We start from the raw sequence: 21,487 nt of genomic DNA on the forward strand, positions 1-21,487 counted from the left end.
AGACAGTTGTTTGCACTGTTACTTTCTATGTTCGTGTGATTTCAAAATAATTAATTTTTAAAAACTGGTAATAAGAACGAGTGAGACGTTCCTCATCTGCAGAGGTGTGTTTCAGCAGCAGTTGTTAGCTGTCAACATGTTTACGTTTTCTGGAGGACTGTAAAGCCACGGATGCTGCTGCTCCCTTTTTCTTGTACACAGGTCCTGAGGTTTGCCATGGTGGTTTGGAGAAGTAAAAAAAACAAACAAACAAACAAAAAAAAAACCTGCACAGCAGCGTGAAACTTGCCACGGTTACTCAGTGCTTACACGTCTCTGCTTATTTACTGGCTGTGGTACTGCATCACGCAGAGATGCCCAAATCCTTTGTATGTTAGGTGGTATTTCTGCAAGACCCACGCTGTTTGGTTGTTTTTTTGTTTGTTTTTGCAGGCAGTGTTACAAATGATAACAGCGTTGTTCTGTGGTAGTCTGCTCTTTCCTAAAGTTGCTCTTTTTGCTCGCTGAACAGAGCCAGGTTATATGTGTGTGTGTGTTAGGACTCCAGACTGTGTGGGAGTCTTACTTGCTTTCTGAGCGTTAACTATATATTTATTCTTGATTGAATGCACAGACATATTTACTGCTAAGCTTATAGCCTTCTTATTGCTTCATTGGGGCCAACAGAACTAGTTCCTGGAAGTGTTGGAATTCACCTTTTTCTTCCCCTTTTCTTTCAGTGAGTGCTGTGTAGTCCACTGTCAAAGATGGTGAAGCTGGATATACACACGCTGGCTCATCACCTCAAGCAGGAACGACTGTATGTGAACTCAGAAAAGCAGCTGATTCAAAGGCTCAATGCGGATGTATTGAAGACAGCTGAAAAGCTGTACCGCACAGCATGGATTTCCAAGCAGCAAAGAATTAATTTGGACAGACTGATCATAACAAGGTGACTTGGCGGGGTGGTGGTGGAGAATTTGTGGGGAGAAAAAACTCTAAACTTCTGTGAATTGCAGCAAATCTCTCAGATTTTTCTCTTATTATCTTGAGTCCATTGCTGTGCTGACTATAAAAATAGTGAAGTTTTAAAACAAATCTAAACTAGGGTATCTGACTCACCTGAGGCTTGCTTGTTGTCTGTTTAAGTTACCCCCATTTTACGTGTGTATTTTACTTCTGTCCACAGTTTATGTGAGCAAACTGTCCTTGTTCCTGAATATGGCAATAGTTTGGGTTAACTGTACGGGAAGACTTTTTGCCTTGGTGGTACCCTTGTTAGCAGATTGACCCGGTGATGCCTTCTGGTAAACTTGTTTGCTTACGAGTTACACTGTCTCTGTGTTTTCTTTAAAGTGCTGAGGCTTCTCCTGCTGAATGCTGTCAGCATGCAAAAATCCTGGAGGACACACAGTTTGTGGATGGATACAAGCAGTTGGGATTTCAGGAGACTGCTTATGGAGAATTCCTAAACAGACTGAGAGAGAACCCTAGGCTTATTGCATCCTGTCTGGTTGCCGGAGAGAAGCTCAACCAGGACAACACGCAGGGCGTCATCCACACAGTCTTCACCTCCATTTATGGCAACTGCATCATGCAGGAGGACGAGAGCTACCTCCTCCAGGTCCTTCGCTACTTGATCGAATTTGAACTTAAGGAAAGTGACAACCCCAGGCGGCTGTTGAGACGAGGTACTTGTGCGTTCAGCATCTTATTCAAACTTTTTTCTGAAGGACTTTTTTCTGCAAAACTTTTTCTTACTGCAACTTTACACGAGCCAATCATGCAGCTTCTGGTTGAAGATGAAGACCACCTGGAAACTGATCCAAACAAATTAATTGAGAGATTCTCTCCGGTACAACAGGAAAAGTTGTTTGGAGAGAAAGGCACAGAAAAGTTCAAGCAAAGAGTTCAAGAGATGGTCGACTCCAACGAGGCCAAACTGGTGACCTTGGTGAACAAATTCATAGGCTATCTCAAACAAAACACGTACTGTTTTCCACACAGCTTGCGATGGATCGTGTCACAAATGTACAAAACGCTCTCATGTGTAGACAGGCTGGAGGTCGGAGAGGTCAGAGCAATGTGCACGGATCTCCTGCTAGCATGCTTCATCTGTCCTGCGATTGTTAACCCAGAGCAGTACGGGATAATTTCTGATGCTCCCATAAACGAGGTGGCAAGATTTAATCTGATGCAGGTATGACTCCTTTTAAGCTAATATTAAAAAAAAAAAAAAATCTGAAAGAAATGTCCTTGGCCTTTTTTTTTCTCTACTGCAACAGGGTGGTACTGTGTTAAAGGTAGAGTGCTCTACCTCCAATCAACAAGATAAATGCTAATACAATATTTGTCATTGCTGAGAAGGCATGTTCTAAAGTTTATCTGCTTGTTTGCTTAAAATATTTGCTTTTAAAATGTTATAGGATGTATTCCTTTCTCTCTTACAAGAGTTGCAAATGTACTTAGCTTCCATTCTTCATAATAGCTTTTATAAAGTGTAAATGTGACTGTAAGATGAATTCTGGAATATCTGTAAACGAACACGGTGCTCTTCTTTCTAACGTTAAGTATTATGCCAGGTATTTAACAAAATAATTATGTATTTTTCTGACAAAAAACCTCTTGTCAAGCAGTAGTGACCACTATGTAACTGTGTAGCTGTCTACTCTTTTATTAGAGTATTCCCCAGCCCTCACGGCAAATTTTTGTCTGTGTGAATACTTGGACAATTTAATGCTAGTGTATAGAGGTGTGGGCTGCGGGCATTAAGTGAGACTCATTTGGCTGAGGATATGACCCACACAAGTAGCAAAACCTATTTTTAAATGTCTATGAAGTGGACAGTTATCCCCACAGAAAATCATTCCAGTGAAGTTTACTCACGACACTGTTACCGCCAGGGCCTTGCATTGGTTTTCAGATACGTTGTTAGTCCCGTCCAGTGCCGCTGCTTGCCTGTTGCAGCAGATTGCAATTGGCTCTTTAAAACTGAGAGTAGGTTGTAGTTGGTGATTAATAAGGAGCATATTCTCTGATCTAGAGTTAGACTTTTCCCTGTTTTGTTTTTCTCCCCACTTACACTTAGTAAAGTACTTACAGCCTTTTAAAATCTCTAGCTTTGAGATAATCGGAATTGAGAGTTGAATCTAGGTCATGTTGTAAAAACAAACATGCTTTGTTCCTGCGAAGGAAGTATGGATACTCATGGCATACCGTGCATGCAGATTTTCTTATTAAATGCAACAACTGCTTTTTTTTTTTTTTTTTATATGCTTGCATTTTTTCTACCCTAAAAGCAAACACAAAACTATCCAATCAACCAAAAGTATTTCTAGTGTTACATTAAAATGAACGTAGAACGGAGGAGTTGCCTTAACTAATTTTTGTAACAGAGTCCATTGTGATGATGTTTTGCAATACTTATTCCTCATAGTTTTTCTCATTTCAGGTTGGGAGACTTCTGCAGCAATTGGCAATGACTGGTTCCGAAGAGGGGGATCCACGTATGAAGAACAACCTTGCTAAATTTGACAAAGTAAGAGTCCAGACTTCAAAAAAAACAAGACTCTCCTGTCTATACTTCATCCTTCTGCAGCCTCTTTTTTCTGACATTGCAAAGCACTTGCTAAGCAGTTAACTTAGGATTTCCATGTTCTGAAAAGCAGATTAAATGCTGCACAGAGCTGGGAACAAAATCTTGAGTACTAGAATTAAGGCTCAGGGATTCTCACTTCTACTTTGAAATCATACTTCTTAAAAGAAAATACAGAAAAGAAATTAAAGCAAGTTACCTTTTAAACTGAAATGCTGAATTACTGTCAGTTTTTTACTGATGCGAAAGAAAACACTTAGATCTGCAGACAACTTTTGTATGAAATCTAGTGTTTAAAAAGGAATTTGTTAGCACAAGGAACTTCTGTTCCGTTTTTGTTTTGCTTTTTTGTTCGCCTTTTTATGTTAGTATGACTCCTCCATAGCAATTAGCTTCATCAGAACAACAAAACTAATGATTTTTGATGTACTGTCATATATTAAAAACAAACAAACAAAACCATACACTTAATTTGCTTGTGTAACTTCCAGATTTTGGTTAATTAAAAATGCTCTTCAGTCATCATGTGAAGTTACACATATATTGTACAGGTAATGTTCAGTCAGATTAGAAAGTGATACTGTGTGATGCTTCCTTGTTTCACTTTTAATCTGTGCTCAGCAGATCCTTTAGGAAAGGGCAGCTTCTTTGCCATAAACAGTTTAATTCGTATTTATGATCTGAAACTGCTGCTCTGCAATGAAACACTTCAAAAACTAAGAACACTTAAGTAGTACTTTTGAATGCAGAGAAGGATTGCAGGAAGTACTAAAACTTTCCTTACCTGCCTTTCAGTGGGTTTAATAATGCATGGTATTTTATCCCAAGATGTTAAAAGTAGGAAGCAAAACTTAATGTTATTATGTAAACTATTTAGCTCTTGTCATAACTTAGGTTCTTTTCAACCACTGGTAAATGGTCTTTCATTTCAAAACTTCTTCCCTTGCAGAGCTGTGTTGCTGCTTTCCTGGATGTAGTTATTGATGGGCGTGCAGTTGAAACTCCTCCAATGTCTTCAGTTAATCTCCTGGAGGGGCTGAGTAGAACAGTGGTTTACATGACATACAGCCAGCTGACGAGTCTGGTAATATCTTAAGTTCCTAAATAGAATTAATATAAACTTGCACCCCTGTGTTTACAGACTGGATAAACAGGGCTGATAATTCACACTGAAATTCTTGCCCACGCTACTTCTAAACTTGTAGGTTGGTTTTATGCGGAATGTGATGTCAAGTGATCAACTTAAGGAAGATCGGATGGCTCTGGAAAACTTGTTAGCAAACTTGCCCCAGAACAAACCAGGGAAAAGCAGCAGCCTTGAAATGACTCCGTACAATACCCCACAGCTCTCTCCTGCAACCACTCCAGCTAACAAAAAAAATCGCTTACCAATAGGTAAGGACAGCAAACAGACTTCCTGCATGATTTCTGATACCGTGATATATTTCCTTTACCTTTTTTTTAATCATCTTGTTAGGATTATTCGTTGGCTACACTTTCTGGTCCTACTTTTTAGTCTGTAGATGATAGAGAATTTTCTTTTGCGTAGATAGCCAGGCATCTTTATTACTTTCTGATGTGAGTGTCGTGAGCTTCCCCACTCTGGACTGAACTGGAGAAGAATGCTGGAGTAGTTGTTAGGCTAGTGCAAGGATAGTAAGGGGAAAGTTTGAAGATGGAAAGCAGATCTAGGAGGGAAGATTGCTTAGGAAAGTGGTAAGAGGGAAGCTATGATATTTAATTAGTGGGGCAGACTAAGTTTAAAATGATTGTATCATAGAAGGGAGGAAATGTAGAGGAGGAAGAAAAAGAGTAGAACTTTGAGTATGTGTTGAGAACAGAGTATCTCTTCATTCTCCATTATTTACCCAATCTAGTTTCAGTAGTTAAGATACTGTAATGCAATTTTGTGTTTTTGTTTTTGTTTTTTTTTCTTCCTGTTTTTGAATAGGTTTTCTGAATCTTGAACTTTTCTATTTTAATAATATTTTTTCTTAAAGTAAGAAGTGTGGTAGTCTTCGTCAGTGTGTATTTATGTGGATATGACCAAATGGGATATTTCTGTTCATTTGAGACCTTTGGTGTTAGTTTTTAGCAGGATCAAAATATATACAGACAGATAAGTGGCACAGAAAAACAAACCCCAAAACAAACCTATCCCATGTTGTTTTAACTCTGCTGCTGAATGGTTCTGGTCTTAGGCCTACAGAGTAGTGGCACAACAGGATTTATTTTATGATATAAAATAGTTTTGTTACTCAAAGTTTTGATTTCTTTTGTTTTACTTTAATGCTTTCGAAATCCAGGACAGCAATTGGCAGCCATTACTGCCTGGGATACTTCTGCCACCAATCTTTCAGCTCATATAACTCTAGTAACCCCTTTTGGTGGGTAATGCCCTCTTTCTGTTCTTTTCTGTGAAACTTATTTATAACACAACTGTCATACTTAAGCATGCTTTTGGTTTACTTTGGAAATAAGTTCTTTTTCAGATTTCTTAATTGATTTCTCTATGAAACTCATTCTTTATGTACGTGTGGTTTTTAAGAATACCGTATGTGTATTTGTGGATGATTTTAAAATCAAAATTTGGCTGTTAGTTCTGCACACTTGCCTTGTTTTCCTTGGACCAAATAAAAATTAACTGGTGTCATGCTGCCATACTTAGCAATGTTAATTCCCTGTGGGTGTTTTTCCTTCCACAGTGTCAAACGTGAAAATAAGGCTACTTGAAAGGACTAATAAAGAGTCACCAAATAATCCGAACAAAATACCTGATGTTGATTTTGTGGATCTGCATTTGAGACACCTGCTAGAATAAATTGTCTCTACTTAGAAGTTTTTCCTCTTAAAATGCAAATTAATTAATCATCATTTTTAAGCCACAGGAACCTAGACCTTTTTTGTAGGTAAAAGCCTTCCTAATCACAGAATCGTCTAGGTTGGAAGAGACCTCCTAGATCACCTAGTCCAACCTCTGACCTAACACTAACCAGTCCTCCACTAAACCATATCACTAAGCTCTACATCTAAATGGCTTTTAAAGACCTCCAGGGATGGTGACTCCACCACTTCCCTGGGAAGCCCATTCCAATGCCTAACAAAATGTTCTCAACTAATTTATTAAGGGTCTTCCTGTGATTGGAACACACAATTCTACAAATGCAGAATCTATTTTTCAAGAGATCTTTCTGTTTCTTTTTGGGTGCTTAAACTTTTCCTATCTACTAGATCAGTGGCAGTCTCTTCTAAGGACAGATGTTTTTTCTAGGTTGTGTGGGCATGTATGACTACTAGTTAAAGAGAGAAGAAATAGCATGTGGTTCTTAAAATATTTAAAACATAAGTATCTTCCTCGATTCCTTTGAATTGTATGGACGGAGTAGACTTTTTTACAAAATGAATGCAGACATCATATTCCCACTTTTAAGTGTATATAGCTGGGGAGCTCCTCTGCAGCTACCACCACGTCAAATTCGCTATTACTACTTGGTTGCATTTTTGATTTCACGTGCCAAAACTCTGGATCCTTTAAAGTTACTGAAATTTGTGCTAATCTTTGGTGTAAAAATTTGTGCAGGCAAACAGGATGTGACAAACAAACAGGATGTTTCTCTCAGTTTTTCACAGTTCAGTACGCAATGTTAAACACTGGTTCCATCTCTCAAATTCTATTAAGACTTGGCATTTTATAAATTTATTAGTATGCATGTTATTAATTCAAAACTTTGCAGTTCTGTATTTCCATTGCATTGTCTTTTTCTCCCTAAACAAGGAACAGCTTTCTAATGTTGATATTTCAAAACACTTTCTTAGCAACTCGTAGCAGAAGTAGATCAAATATTCTAATGGATCAGCATGGGGATCACGAAGGATCCTCGCAGGAGACTATCCCAGAAGTTCAGCCGGAAGAAGTGCTGGTGATTTCTTTGGGAACAGGTCCACAGATTACTCCAGGAATGATGTCAGAAAATGAGGTATGCAAAATCTATTACAGCTTAGATATTTTGTAAAATACAGCTTCTGTGTTCTTTAATAGCAGAACAATGAAGTTGTGATGCTTAAATTCAGATATGTTCAAAACACTGATTAAAAGCTTCACTTGTTTGTTTGTGTTACTGAACTTGGGTATTTTAGCTTTCAAATTTCCACATGTTAGAAGTTTTTTCTCCTCCCTTAGCATATCTGCAAGTTGTGAAAAACAGTATGTTAACGCAGGAAAAATGGAGCTGGCAGTTTTATGAAGAGGCTTTGTCATCTAACATGCTTAACAAACTGGGGCTGTTTCTTCCGAGCCTGAATAAATTAATTCTATTACCTCCCTGTGTGCTTTGTCCTCTGCATCAAGTGACGTATGTGAATAACAGCACAGGAACGCTGATCCTGATGTTTTTGGCAGCTCAGAGTTGAATCACACAAGCCCAGCTTCTTGTGAGGGTGGAGCTGTGGTCATGTTGCCATGAATGCCTTCAAAATATGTCACTTAGGTTAAGGCTGGTTTTCTAGCCTGTTCTTTCAGCAGGCATAGAACAGCATTCCGCTTTCATCTTCACTGCTTTGCTTGCTAGTTGGGATTATCTCCTTCTGCAGCCTTGTGTAACCATCAGTTTCCATGTTACATCAGACTGATGGAGTAAGGAGGAGCTGGTGGGCCTGTTACTACCAGGGTTTGCCTTATGTTCATGTCTTGGTTACCTTACGTTCCCTCCAGGCTCTAACTTTGGAGATAAACGTGTTTTTTCAAATGGAATGTTAGGAGCTTGATTGTACCATTGACATCTAGAAAAAAAGTGCAAAAAGCACGTGCAATATTTTGTTCACTGTGTAATTACCTGAAAAATAGATTATGTTAAGGAAGTCTTGTTTGTTTCCCCCCAACTCTCTAGGTCTTAAACATGCAGCTTGCAGATGGCGGACAAGGAGATGTCCCTGTTGATGAAAACAAACTCCATGGTAAACCTGATAAAACCTTGCGCTTTTCCCTCTGCAGTGATAATCTGGAAGGAATATCTGAAGGTGAAGGGTTACTTAATTCTTGAAGAAGTTTTGTCACTTTTTTTCCCCTTTTCTGTAAAAGGAACTTCTGTTAAATATAGCATGTCATCTCTACTGTTTTAAAGATCAAGCTAGGAGCTTGTCTTTTCTGTTAGCCATTCAAAGAAAAAAGTCTGGAACAGGACTTTGACCTGGAAAGGCATAACTTAGTCTGAGAATTATGACCAAAAACAGTAAGTGTATTTAGAAGAAGAAAAGGATGTTCTTGTTGTTGGTTTTTGTTTGTTTTTTAAATTAAGTGCATAACTAATTATTAAAAATAATCTAACTTTCCTCTAAACTTAGAGTTCTCAGACTTTTTTTTTTCCATCATGTTCTAATAAACTATTACATATCTCAGAATGGTTTCTGGACTCAGGACAACTCCTTTATATTAACCTCAGACACAACAAAGCAGAAGTTTATCAGTGGTATCGAAGAGGTCTGTACAAATTATTTAGTGTGCTTTATTTTTTTTATAACTTCTGTAATGTAGTACTTGCTCTCTTTCTTTTCAAATAAACAATAATTAAATTAATGACAAAGGCTTTATTGGCTCTTAGTTGAAGTATGGTAATGGTGAGATTCTAGATCTCTGGTAATCTGTTTGTAGATTATGATGGTCAGTATGGTCCTTCATACGTGTGCAGTATAAATCATGGTGCAGATTGAGGATCTATAGAGTAGGGATCAAGAGTAGCAAAACACTTTGTTAATCAGTTCAGTATTTTGTATTGTACTTAATTTCTCTTAATCATTGTTGCTAATTGTGTCCGGGATTGTTAATCCTGTGTATTTGGAAACTGTTACTCAAATTAGATTTATGGTAAAATGTGTTTTCACAGGTCCTTCAAATCGTTCCAACTCTGTATCATCTTTGGATTTAGAGGGAGAGTCTGTATCAGAGCTTGGTGCGGGCCCCTCTGGGAGCAATGGTGTTGAAGCTCTGCAGCTGTTAGAGCATGAACAAGGCAGGTGCAAATTCTCTGAAACAAGTGCCTGAGGTGCTGTAGATGCTAAAGCAAAGGTTGAAAATAAAATTGCATGGAATTTTGAGACATAAGTAGTTTGTAGGAAACTGCTTGTAAAGTTTTGCTTGATACTTACTTTTCCTTCAAGGGAATAAGGTGGTCTAGATTGGAGTAATCTTAAAGCAGCTGAATAGCTTTCTGTTTAACATACACACATGAAACACTGGAACAGGTTGCCCAGAGAGGTTTTTGAGCCTCCAGCCTTCTAGATTTTCAAAACATGACCATGAGCAACCTGCTGTAATAGACCATGTTTTGAACAGGGGGTTTGGACTTGAATGATCTCTGGAGATCCCTTCCAGCTTCAACAATTCTGTGTTTTTTATTGGAATTGTATAAGTTTCTTGATAATGTGTCAAGTTTTATCCATTACTTTATCTGTCTCTTGGGTTGATAGGTCACCATGTGTTGTTTAAGATTCTTCTTACATCTCAGATGTACTTAAACATTGCTTTCAGGGAGCATCTCTTGAATTGTATAATAGTGCTTTACAGGCCTTACTTTTAAACACTATCTTATGTGACAGAATTATTTTTTTTGTTTTGTTTTGTTTTTTAATCCCCTTTAATGTGCTCTTACAGATTTTCAATTAGAAGTAATCAGAGAAGCCTTTCAAAAAATTCAGAACTTTTTTATTTTTATATAGCCACAACTCAGGATAATCTTGATGACAAGCTCCGCAAATTTGAAATCCGTGATATGATGGGGTTGACTGATGACAGAGATATATCAGAAACTGTGAGCGAAACTTGGAGTACAGATGTCTTGGGTAGCGACTTTGATCCAAATATTGATGAAGACCATTTGCAAGAAATTGCAGGTAACTCAGTCGTGCATCTGGTATGTTAAAATGCTTCATGCTTGCTGTGAAATGGTGAAGCTCCAGAACCCTTCTCCTCTCTTTCTAAATAGGTGTTTTCATTGATTAAAGTGGAGCTGCTCTGTAGGAGGATTTTGTGTGCATGACTTGTACTGTGTTTGGTTGCCGATTTTTATCTTTATAACATTGTCTTTCGTTATCAGTTTATTAAGGACACTTAAAAGAGAAAAATAAGAACATGTTGTGTTAGACTTATCTTCAGAAAATATGTATCTAGTTAACACATTTCTGCTTTACTTTTGCAGGTGCAGCTGCAGAGAACATGCTAGGCAGCTTGCTGTGTTTACCAGGTTCAGGATCTGTGTTGCTTGATCCTTGCACAGGTTCAACCATATCAGAAACCACAAGTGAGGCCTGGAGTGTGGAAGTATTACCAAGTGACTCAGGTCAGAATTATGTAGCTTGTATTTATTACTTTAGTGCGAACCAGAGGCATATAATTCAAAGCACCAGCCTCTTCCTCTGCTTCCTCAAGAAACTCCTGTTGTAAGCTTAAGTTAATATTTGTGAATACTTCTAGAAGGATGTATTATTCCTAGGCAGAGAGAAGATAAAAAGCATTGTAAGAGACTTACTGTTACTTAAGAAATTCTTAAGGGCTGAAAAAGGAGAGAAGGCAATGCAAAGCAAAATTGTTTGCTCTTTTTTATAGTCATGTTTAGTAGTGCTGTATTTGATCACAATTTACTTTGGTTGTTTTGGCTGTATACCGCTGTCTCTAAGTAATACAATACTTAAATGGATAAGAACTTGTCAAAATGCCTGTGCAAATAGGGCATTGCTTTCTGGGCAGAGTCCTGCCTTCTGTGTAGGGAGAAGACTTGCTGAAGTGGTTCAATTAGCTTAAAAATTAATATTCCAAATCAAGCCTCACAATCTTCTTTTTGTATGTGAATTTTAAGGGAGCCTGGCATTGAGTAGTGATGCTTTTTCTCTCTTCTTTGTGTTGTCTCCCTTTGTAGAGGCCCCGGACCTAAAACAGGAAGAAAGACTGCAAGAACTGGAAAGCTGTTCTGGGTTGGGTAGCACATCTGATGACACAGATGTAAGGGAGGTCAGCTCTCGACCCAGTACACCAGGCCTCAGCGTTGTATCAGGTGTGTTTAATTGCATTAAAAACACACTGGTGTATTAGAACATAGTCAGCATCTGCTCTGCTGTGTTTGCTTTAGTTTCATGAGAAAAAAATTATGTATAACTTTTTGTACTCATTCTGGGATTATCAAAGCTGTAATTCTTTATTTAACTTATAAAATTAAAAAGAAAAAAAGTAGCAATGCATAGAATACTGCGTGGTACAGTAGCAATGGTTAGTAGTGGAGCACTGATTTAGCGGAGACTCCTAACTTTCTTGTATTCAGTTTGTTATCATAACTTTAAGTAAATCAGCATACGTGTACTTGAGTTTCTAGTTTTCCACAAAGTGTTTAGCAGAGTGAAACATCTTTCTAATGTACTTCTTCAAAGAGTATTCATGGGTATCTTAAAACCATTGAATATGTAAAGCAGAAACATAAAATCTTACTTTACAATTATGGAAGTTTTGAATGTTTTTATGTGCTGCTGTCAGTTATGACTTGATTATTGCATTGTTGACCAAACATGTTAACAGCTTCGGGATTTTGCTTCCTTTTTGTCTGGAAATGTATTTAAGGTGCTTCTTTTGTTATATGTAAGGTATTAGTGCAACATCTGAAGATATTCCTAATAAGATTGAGGATCTCAGGTCTGAATGTAGCTCTGACTTTGGGGGAAAAGATTCTGTGACAAGTCCTGACATGGATGAAACAGCCCATGGTAAGTAAGATACCTGTAAATGAGAAGTAAGAACTCTGATAACTGAGGTCTCACAACGTTAGTAAAAGTGATGTATTTATAATGGATATTGAGAATCCCCAAATTTTTATGTTGTAGTAGGAGCACAATGGAAGCTCAGAGTGCAATAATACTCCTTCTCTTCTGTTTTTTTCCCCTATTTCAAAGATCTAGTGGCTGAGAAGTTTGGTGTTTTCTTTATTTCTAGCACTGTATTTGTTTGGCAAAGAGATGCCGGTATTTTATAGCACTAGAGCTTGATCCTTCAATCTAAGATTGCCTTTTGCTAATTCTGTTTGATTGCATTGATTGTTTTCTTGCACTTTGGAATTGGTCTCCTCAAGATTTTCCCCATTTTTGTGATGCAGTTCTTTGATCATTTTGGCACATAAGATGGGAATCTTTCCATATCAGAATACCTTTAATAATTTTTTAGAACATAAGTCCTGTGAACTGTTACTGAAGATTGTTTTCTCAATGTCCCTTATGTGTAGGTGGTTCTTTGAACAATGCTAACTTTTTTTTAACCTTTGTTTCAGGAGCTAGTCAGTTGACATCTCCTCCTTCTCAGACAGATTCTTTGCTTGCATTGTTTGACCCTCTGTCATCAAATGAGGGTAAGTGGTAAAGAATAAACTCTGTTAATAAAAATTGCCATTCAATACTTCTATGTTAGTATCAGCTAATTTGGATGAATATTAACAGAAATGTATGTGGCTTCTTTTATGTTTATTACCTCAGGTGTATCAGCTGTAGTAAGGCCTAAAGTACACTATGCAAGACCATCTCACCCACCACCAGATCCACCGATTTTGGAAGGAGCTATGGGAGGTAGTGAGGCCCGATTGCCAAACTTTGGGTCTCACGCTTTAATTCCAACTGATCTAGAAGCATTCAAGCAGAGGCATTCTTACCCAGAAAGGCTAGTCCGCAGCAGGAGTTCAGATATAGTGTCATCAGTTCGGAGACCTATGAGTGATCCTGGGTGGAACAGACGTCCTGGTAACGAGGAGAGGGAACTTCCAATGCCAACCACCAACACTGGGGCAGCTGTTCTGGTGGCTGCATCTCAGTCATCGTCTTCATCTCCCAGTAAAGACTCCTCTAGGGGAGAGGTGAGGTTCCTGTTTATCATTTTGTGTTGCTGTTTTGTTTGTTTTTTTTCCTAGTGTGCCCACTATAATTATGCTTCTCATGCCAGAAAGCTGTTAGTAAATGTGTTTAACCAAGGAATTACAATGTGTTGTTGGTACTTCTTAAAAATTGGCATATGATTTGCAAACTAAAACTACAGGCGTTCAGATTGACTTAAATCTACACGTTTTCTCTTAAATTTACTGGATAAGCTTTACTTGACTTGGTAGGACTTCAGAAATAGTTCTGTTATATTGTTAAAATGTAATATGCTGCAGCTTCCTGGAAAGCAATTGATTTAAAAATAAATAAATTCTTTTCACAGCATTTGTGTTGTACTTGGGCTGTCCTCCTCAGGAGGGGTATTTCTAACTTAACCTGCTCTGGCTTTCTGTACTCTGCCGTAGTTCTGTTTTTACAGTTGATAAAGCATAACTTGTAGCTGTTGAGGAGAAATTCTGTATTTACATGTGATGTGGTAATATATTAAACTACATATTCCATCCCTCTACAGATTGAAGAGCGAAAAGACAGTGATGATGAGAAGTCTGACAGAAACAAGCCATGGTGGAGAAAACGTTTTGTGTCTGCCATGCCCAAAGGTAGGATCATATCTGTCTGGTTTTGGTGCTTTAGTACATGATGCCTTTTTATTTCATCTTTACTCACTTCCATAGAATTTTTTATTGTTTCATAACATAATCCTCAAAGCATCAATGTGTGACTGTAAATAACTATCAGTGTTTTAATACTGCTTTATTTGGTCTTCTGTTTAACAATGTACTGTCTTTACATCTTCCCCCTGGACTTAATAACGGGAAGGAGTTGCCAGAAAAGATTCTTGCCATTACAACCAATATTTGAGTTACGACTGTTGGCTAAATTAAAGTACAAATTAAAAATAAATAGAAATGGAAACCAACATGACTTCTAATAATTTCATAGAATGTACTGGAAGGCAAAAAAAAGGTGCTCTGCCTGGCTCTTGGTAGTATTTTTGTTAACAGTAGAGCTTACTGCATATGGTGATAATACAGTTTAGCTCCACCTCACAGAAAGGCTTTTGATGATGTTTATTTTGTGACAAACTTCCTCGTTAGCCATTTCCTTAAAGTTTCTTCAGTCTGGACTTGATTTCAGCATAGTCCCTGATAAGCTACCTTGCATTTTCAGCTCCTATTCCATTTAGAAAGAAAGAAAAACAAGAAAAAGACAAAGATGACATGGTGCCTGACAGATATTCAACGCTTCAAGGTATGTGAATAATATCATCATAGAAATTTTTGCTTATAACATGCCATTTAAAATACCGGAGTGCCCATTAGGTGTCCAATACCAGAAAGAAATGCACTATTATAGTTAATGTTCACAACTGGCTTTCTGAGTAAGAAAGTGGATGAAGACTTGTTTCCTTGAAGACTGATTTTAAATTGTCATGCTTCTGTCAATATGTATAGTACTGGAACATTGACTCAAGTTGGGTTTTCTTTTTTTTTTTTTTTGGTCTCCATTAAAAAGTGCACGTCCTTATCATAGCTGAGCTGTAAGGCTAGCTGCAGACACATTCCTGGGATAATTTCTTAAGTGCTAAATTTAAACATAATGTGGACCTGGGTCTTGAGTTTTCTATTTGCCTAGTCACCACTTCTAGAAGTCTTCAAATAGGCAAGAACTGTTTGTGTATACAGTATAAATACGCCAAGGATTTGGCTTTATTTGCTCGCTTTCATTGCACTTTATTTTTTTTCCTGCTTTTGCTTCAGACCCCATAAATGTATTTGAATTGTGGTTTTATGCAACACAAGCAGCTATTTGTTTTGGCTAAAGGCAGAGCCCAGATGTGTGGGTCTAAATTTTTGTATTTTGCTTTCAGTTGTCACAATATAAGGTTAACTCCTTTTGTTTTGGACTTTTCAGATGATCCCAGCCCAAGGCTCAGTGCACAGGCGCAAGCTGCAGAAGATATTCTGGATAAATACAGGAATGCGATTAAGCGAACCAGTCCCAGTGAAGGAGCTTTAGTAAACTATGACAGTGGAGGTGAGAACCTGGCTTTTATGGTCATCACTGACATAGTTTTTCCTCCTTAAAGATAAAAAACACTTCGGTGTTCTAGACAAATGTTAATGCTAGCACCTGAACAATGTGAGCTCTGGAACAAGAACATTTTCTCATATAACCTGTAGAGTAGTTTGTCTGAGAATTAAGTTAGTATTCCCAAGGGCAGCTCTTCCATGTTGCCATTGAGGTGGCTGTTTAAAAAAAGCAAACTGGCAAGAGATGTTCTGTTAACAAATGGATACCAAAGAAGTATATTGCCTTTGAAAACCGTTGCAATTTCTTTTTAGTAACTTGTAGATTGTGTATTTTTCAATATAGATTTTCCACTTATTCAGAACAAGTTATTTTACTTGCTGTCTTCATTTCTCCTAGAGTATTAGTCTAGGTTCTTCTTTGGACTCTTTCACTCACACGTAACTTTTTATTTTCATAGAAACTACAGGGGATGGTGAGAGCGTGCATGACTCTCCACGTGATGAGGCTTTGCAAAACATGTCTGCAGATGATCTACCAGACTCTGCAAGTCAAGTAGCCCAGCCACAAAGTTCTGCTTTCTCCTATAGGTAAACACATTTACAAGTTTAATCTTAACCACAAAGCAGAATTAAAAGCTGAAGTCATGTGATAGATTCCCACAAATATCAGTGTGGATATGGGTGTCTTCTTTAATTGTAAATTTCTATGTGCTTTTAGTTTAGAGCATCTCAGACTGTTCTATTTCCACTGAGGTAGTGAGGGATATTGTAATTTGAGAGAAGAGAGCAATTCATTGTTTGGAAAAATTCATTTGAAACTGCTCTAGGTGGTGTATCAAAAGAACTGATACTCGAAAGTCTTGACAACACAGGTGTATTCAAATTATGTTAAATAACATTTTATAAGTTTAAAATAAAACAACAAAACCAAAAAACATAGACTGCATAATGAAGAAGCTGTGTTTGCAGCAACTTTAAGAAAATGCTTTTCCTCTTTAAGGGATGCAAAGAAGAAATTGAGGTTGGCTCTTTGTTCAGCAGATTCTGTTGCCTTTCCAATGTTGACACATTCAACAAGGAATGGTCTACCAGATCACACAGACCCTGAAGGTAAATTTTACTTATGCATTCAAATGTTTTGTACTATATTCATCTCCTCTTTTCTGCTGTCTAATGACGCCTGTACTGCAGGTTGTAGGTTGTAGGTTTATTTGCAGACAGGTCAATCTGTCTTCTTGTCTGGTCCTCTTCACATTTCAGAATTAATTCTATATAGTAAGTAAGGTAGTGATATGAAAACTTATCCCTTGATATCTGGAAAGTTCAGAAATACTTAATTTAACACTCACTGCATCATGTAAAGAAGTTTTGGTTTAAACTGCTGCTTGCATGTCTCCCATATTCAAGAGTGTTGTTCCATTTTCATTATGCCTACATACTTTTCCTTAGTAATTTTTCTTTTTTCTTTGTTAGATAATGAAATAGTGTGCTTCTTGAAAGTTCAGCTAGCTGAAGCTATTAACCTTCAAGACAAGAACTTGATGGCGCAGCTGCAAGAAACAATGCGATGCGTAAGCCGCTTTGATAACAGGACTTGTCGAAAGCTGCTGGCCTCTATTGCAGAGGACTATAGGTTTGTTCTGTATCTCATTATTAGTGGCTTTGAGTCCACATACTTATTCACTAACAGATTGGAAAGACCTGTTTGGACTTAAATTGTACTTTACCAAATCAGATATTATATTTCTGCTTTTCCACAAAATGATGTAATTGTCTCCTATTTCTGGGAATGGCTTAAAGTTTGGACCTTAAGTCAGTTCAGGTAGAAATAAACTTGAATTAAATCAGTTTGTGGCTAATGTTCAGTTCTTAGCACACAAAAGACGCAGTTTAGAATTTGCTTTAGTCTTGCGTTCTGGAGTGCTGCAAGGGCAGTAAATTCAGGCAGAGAAGTCTGTGTAATAAGACTGAACTTCCTAATTCAGGTGTTATCTTTGTTTTAAAAACAACAGGTTGAAGATTATTCTTGCACTACAGCTCAACAGTTTATAAAGCTATTATTTTCTATCTTCTCTGTGAATCTAATGTAGAACACTTCTTTTAGGAAAAGAGCTCCATATATCGCTTATTTAACTCGGTGTCGCCAAGGTCTACAAACAACACAAGCACACTTGGAAAGGCTGCTGCAAAGAGTTCTGCGAGATAAAGAAGTGGCCAACAGATACTTCACTACAGTATGCGTGAGGTTACTGCTAGAGAGCAAAGAAAAGAAAATAAGGGAGTTTATTCAAGGTAAGATTAATACAGACTGTGGATTGTTTATATTCCTTCACTCTGTATTTACACACTGTCTTGGGTTAATGTTTTAAAGTACAGTTTCTGATCTGAGGAGCAGATTCTTGAAACAGTCTTCATTTCAACTAGTGAATTAATGGCTCAAATGTACAGATTACTGTGATTTAACATTGTGGTAACTGGCTGTGTTTTTCGTGGGCTAGAATGAAAGTGATTTCACCTCACCTGGCCTTCAGTTATGCTAAGTCATATTATCTAGCATCTGCTCCAAGCATGAACACTGTTAAGCAATTAAGATCGACTGACTAATTATGAAATGATAAATTAAGTTGCAGCATTTACTTATCAGTACAGATCCTGTGGTTGTATCTTAGAAGATGTGGAGAATAGTAGTAATTTGAGTCAGATGAATCAAAGATACAAAAATGTCATAGCATAAGCAATATAGGCACAGGAAGACAACTCTCTAAACAGAGCCTCCTAGAACAAACTATTTCTGTTATATATGCACATACCTGACTTAATGAAGCACATAAGAAATTTGGAGTCAGTTCTTGCTCCTTGAGCAGATAGTGCTGTATATTAAATATGTCTGAATAGGCTAGTATTAGTATAAGAATTTATATCTACTGGGATTAAATTCTGGTAACAAGATTCAGTGACCCAGAAAAGGAGTTAAGCCCTTTCATTGGACAGAAAGAAGGCAGCTATTTCTGGATGATCTAAAAGAGAAATTGGCAACTGTGGCATTTAGGCTGCTGGCAGGTGTGAGTGGCAGTTGTCTTCTGATCCAGAATGCTATAAATATGGTGCTGATGAATGGCCAGTGATTTGGTCACGCTGCATTAACTTGGCTGCATCACTTGTTCTGTATTTTGTAGATAAATGTGAATGTTGCAACTATGCATACTTAATAAAGGTAGGGGTAGAAAATGTTACACATGGGTTTTCTTGATTTTATTTATTTATCTTTCCCTCTCCGTGACAACTTTGTGTGCACTCATTCCAACTAGTTCTAATGATTGTTCTGTGTTATCTCTGTGGGTGGCTAGAAAGAAAGCACAAGAATTGGTACTGCAGAGGAAGTGATTGATACATTATCAAGTATTTGACTGTATGCTTTGCTAAATATGGTCCTTTGCTTAACTCATGTGTTCTTGCCTGAATTTCCCTGACCATGGTGTGGGCAAAACAGAGCCCCAGTGTTGCCTAGTGAGAAGTCTGAAATGTATTCTGAGCTCTTCTTTCCAGAAAAATATCTAGGAAATAATGATTGTTTGTTTGTTTGTTTTAACTTTAACTGAATGTACTTTTTTTGCTTTTTATCAGATTTCCAGAAACTTACAGCAGCAGATGATAAAACAGCCCAAGTTGAAGATTTTCTTCAGTTCTTATATGGGGCAATGGCTCAGGATGCCATATGGCAGAATGCCAGTGAAGAACAGCTTCAGGATGCGCAATTAGCTATAGAGCGCAGTGTGATGAATCGCATTTTCAAACTTGCGTTCTACCCTAATCAGGATGGAGATATTCTGCGTGACCAGTAAGTTACTGCAATTTGAAGTACCTGGCTTCTCTTTTGCAGTTGGTGCAAAAGGAAGCTCTGCAGTCTTCATGTGACAAACTTGATTGTCTTAAGGCCGTCATGCCATACAAACTTGCGTTTCCTTTTAGAACATTTTGTACAAAACCAAAGGAGTACTTTAGCATCACGTGCAAAAGTTCGTGTTTGCAGCAAACAGCTAGAATGAAATAAAATTTTAAGTATAATGACTTGAGATACAGACTTTGAGCTCTGCAAGTGTGTATGCTGAGAATGATTAAAATCTGCTTCAGGACTTGCTCCTTCCATTTTCTGTTTTAGTACAGCACTTTCCATACATTTAGGTGTTCTGCTGGTTTTTAGAGCATGTTTTTTGAATGCTTTCCTGGCTGCATAGTTGAACTTCCCACCAAATCCTGTGTGTCACTTACTGACCTAATGCCCGTTAGCTGGGACCACCATGATACACATTCCTGAAGATCTTTCTTACAGTATACCAAACCTGAAATTAGTGGGAAACCTCAGGGGACTGTTGGCTGGCTGCTGCTTACCTCTTACTCTTATTTTTTGTGTTTGTTTTTAGGGTCCTTCATGAACATATACAAAGGCTATCTAAAGTAGTGACTGCAAACCACAAAGCACTTCAGATACCTGAGGTAACAACTTCCCCTTTCCTTTGCTTTGTGTGTTGGGGTTCTTGGGTTTTGATTGTGTTTGTGATGAGAGGATTGTTTTGCTTTACACCTAGAAATGTTTTTCTATCTGTGCCAGCTCTAATATCCTGCACTGCACCAATACTAAGATGCAGTAACTTTCTGATAGTTCCCTTCAAAAGACAAGCCTTCAACCCTTTATATTTCTGATGTGATTCATAGGCTGTAGCTGTGGTTTGCAGCTATCAAGTTATCTTTCAGAACTAGCCATCATTAACAGAACCTTGACACATCTGGGAATTTGCACAGCATTTTCAATTTTTTCATGGTTAATAGGGTAACTAAAAGCAGGTTGGTAGGCTTAAGAGGTCTGTGAGAGGCTGAATGTTTGCAGCCTTCCTAATTCAGTGCTTGGGCTGTGTGACTCCAAACGGCAAGCGTTCATAAAGCTGCTTATATGGACGACAGTGACATACAGCTCTACCTTCTTTCAAAATAGTGTACTGGAGAAGTTAGTAATAAGTACAGGCTAATTATGTTAATTGCACGTACAGCATTGTCTCCTTGTAGTTTTTCATTATAATACAGCAGGAAGCGGCCTTAGTTCTGAGTGTAATGCAACCATCTTGACCTAGCGCTTCCTGTTAGTCTGGAGCCTTGCTCCTGCCTGCAAGTCTGTGGTACCTCAGATCCTCTGCGGTGCACATTAGTAGCTTGGACAAATGAAAGCAGGCAATGTGTTTCTTTTTTCTAGGTATATCTCCGGGAGGCACCGTGGCCATCTGCACAGTCTGAAATCCGCACAATAAGCGCTTACAAAACCCCCCGAGACAAAGTACAGTGTATCCTGCGAATGTGTTCAACAATCATGAACCTGCTTAGTCTGGCAAATGAAGATTCAGTACCTGGGGCAGATGATTTTGTTCCTGTTCTGGTCTTTGTTCTCATCAAGGTGAGTTCTTCTGCAAAGATCACAAACTTCAATTAATTCTTTTAATAAGCAAGCACACATTAGGAAGAAAAATAATTGACTTGGGTAGCTGGGAGCATGCTAAATTAAAAAAAAAAAAAAAAAAAAAAAACAACAAGCAAACAAACAAAAAAACTAATTCAGCATGTTTAAATAGAAACAACAGAAATGTGATCACAGTTACGGTTTTCGAATCCAAGCAAACTTTGCAAGTTGGAACCAAGGAAATTGGGGCCAGGCATTGTTGGAGTGATGGTGCTTTTTTGTAGTTGTTGTTTTGGGTGTTTTTTGATGTGTCCATCAGCCTCGTTATCTGCATGCTTAATGTTGTCCTCTTCAACAACCAAGATCCACATTAGTATGGACTTGCTTTTTTTTTTTGAAGCATGAGGGTTTGGAGGATGGTCTGTGATGTATAAAATGCTGAAATAACAGGCTATTCCGTGTGTTGAAATCTGGGATGGCTTTTATAGATTATGCCTGTGTTCTTTCTCTTGGCCTGCCAGTTGTTTTTCCTTGTTG

General features: G+C 37.9%; 1 protein-coding gene across 6 annotated transcripts in view; it reads left to right on the forward strand.

Annotated features, from left to right (window-relative positions):
* GAPVD1 (GTPase activating protein and VPS9 domains 1) overlaps positions 1-21,487 on the forward strand; it is a 28,502-nt gene that overhangs the window by 2,905 nt on the left and 4,110 nt on the right. For 5 of the 6 annotated variants that reach the window (XR_014619003.1, XM_084298849.1, XM_084298851.1 and 2 more), the window contains 24 exons: positions 720-931; positions 1,336-2,179; positions 3,431-3,517; positions 4,524-4,658; positions 4,780-4,969; positions 7,391-7,551; positions 8,461-8,590; positions 9,454-9,579; positions 10,286-10,459; positions 10,765-10,905; positions 11,482-11,616; positions 12,197-12,316; positions 12,874-12,951; positions 13,076-13,449; positions 13,983-14,070; positions 14,642-14,722; positions 15,386-15,508; positions 15,963-16,092; positions 16,505-16,614; positions 16,978-17,137; positions 17,609-17,796; positions 19,129-19,342; positions 19,926-19,998; positions 20,750-20,947. Coding sequence is in view for 5 of the 6 variants with exons in the window: in XM_084298849.1 (XP_084154975.1) it covers positions 747-931; positions 1,336-2,179; positions 3,431-3,517; positions 4,524-4,658; positions 4,780-4,969; positions 7,391-7,551; positions 8,461-8,590; positions 9,454-9,579; positions 10,286-10,459; positions 10,765-10,905; positions 11,482-11,616; positions 12,197-12,316; positions 12,874-12,951; positions 13,076-13,449; positions 13,983-14,070; positions 14,642-14,722; positions 15,386-15,508; positions 15,963-16,092; positions 16,505-16,614; positions 16,978-17,137; positions 17,609-17,796; positions 19,129-19,342; positions 19,926-19,998; positions 20,750-20,947 (4,245 nt within the window). In the remaining variant the exon portion in view is untranslated. Of the gene's footprint in view, positions 1-719; positions 932-1,335; positions 2,180-3,430; positions 3,518-4,523; positions 4,659-4,779; positions 4,970-5,880; positions 5,962-7,390; positions 7,552-8,460; positions 8,591-9,453; positions 9,580-10,285; positions 10,460-10,764; positions 10,906-11,481; positions 11,617-12,196; positions 12,317-12,873; positions 12,952-13,075; positions 13,450-13,982; positions 14,071-14,641; positions 14,723-15,385; positions 15,509-15,962; positions 16,093-16,504; positions 16,615-16,977; positions 17,138-17,608; positions 17,797-19,128; positions 19,343-19,925; positions 19,999-20,749; positions 20,948-21,487 lie in introns of all 6 variants that reach the window. The other variant, XM_084298853.1, reaches the window with a different exon arrangement.

Source organism: Netta rufina (genome assembly GCF_964035555.1).
Source record: "Netta rufina genome assembly, chromosome: 20".
Classification (NCBI taxonomy): domain Eukaryota; kingdom Metazoa; phylum Chordata; class Aves; order Anseriformes; family Anatidae; genus Netta; species Netta rufina.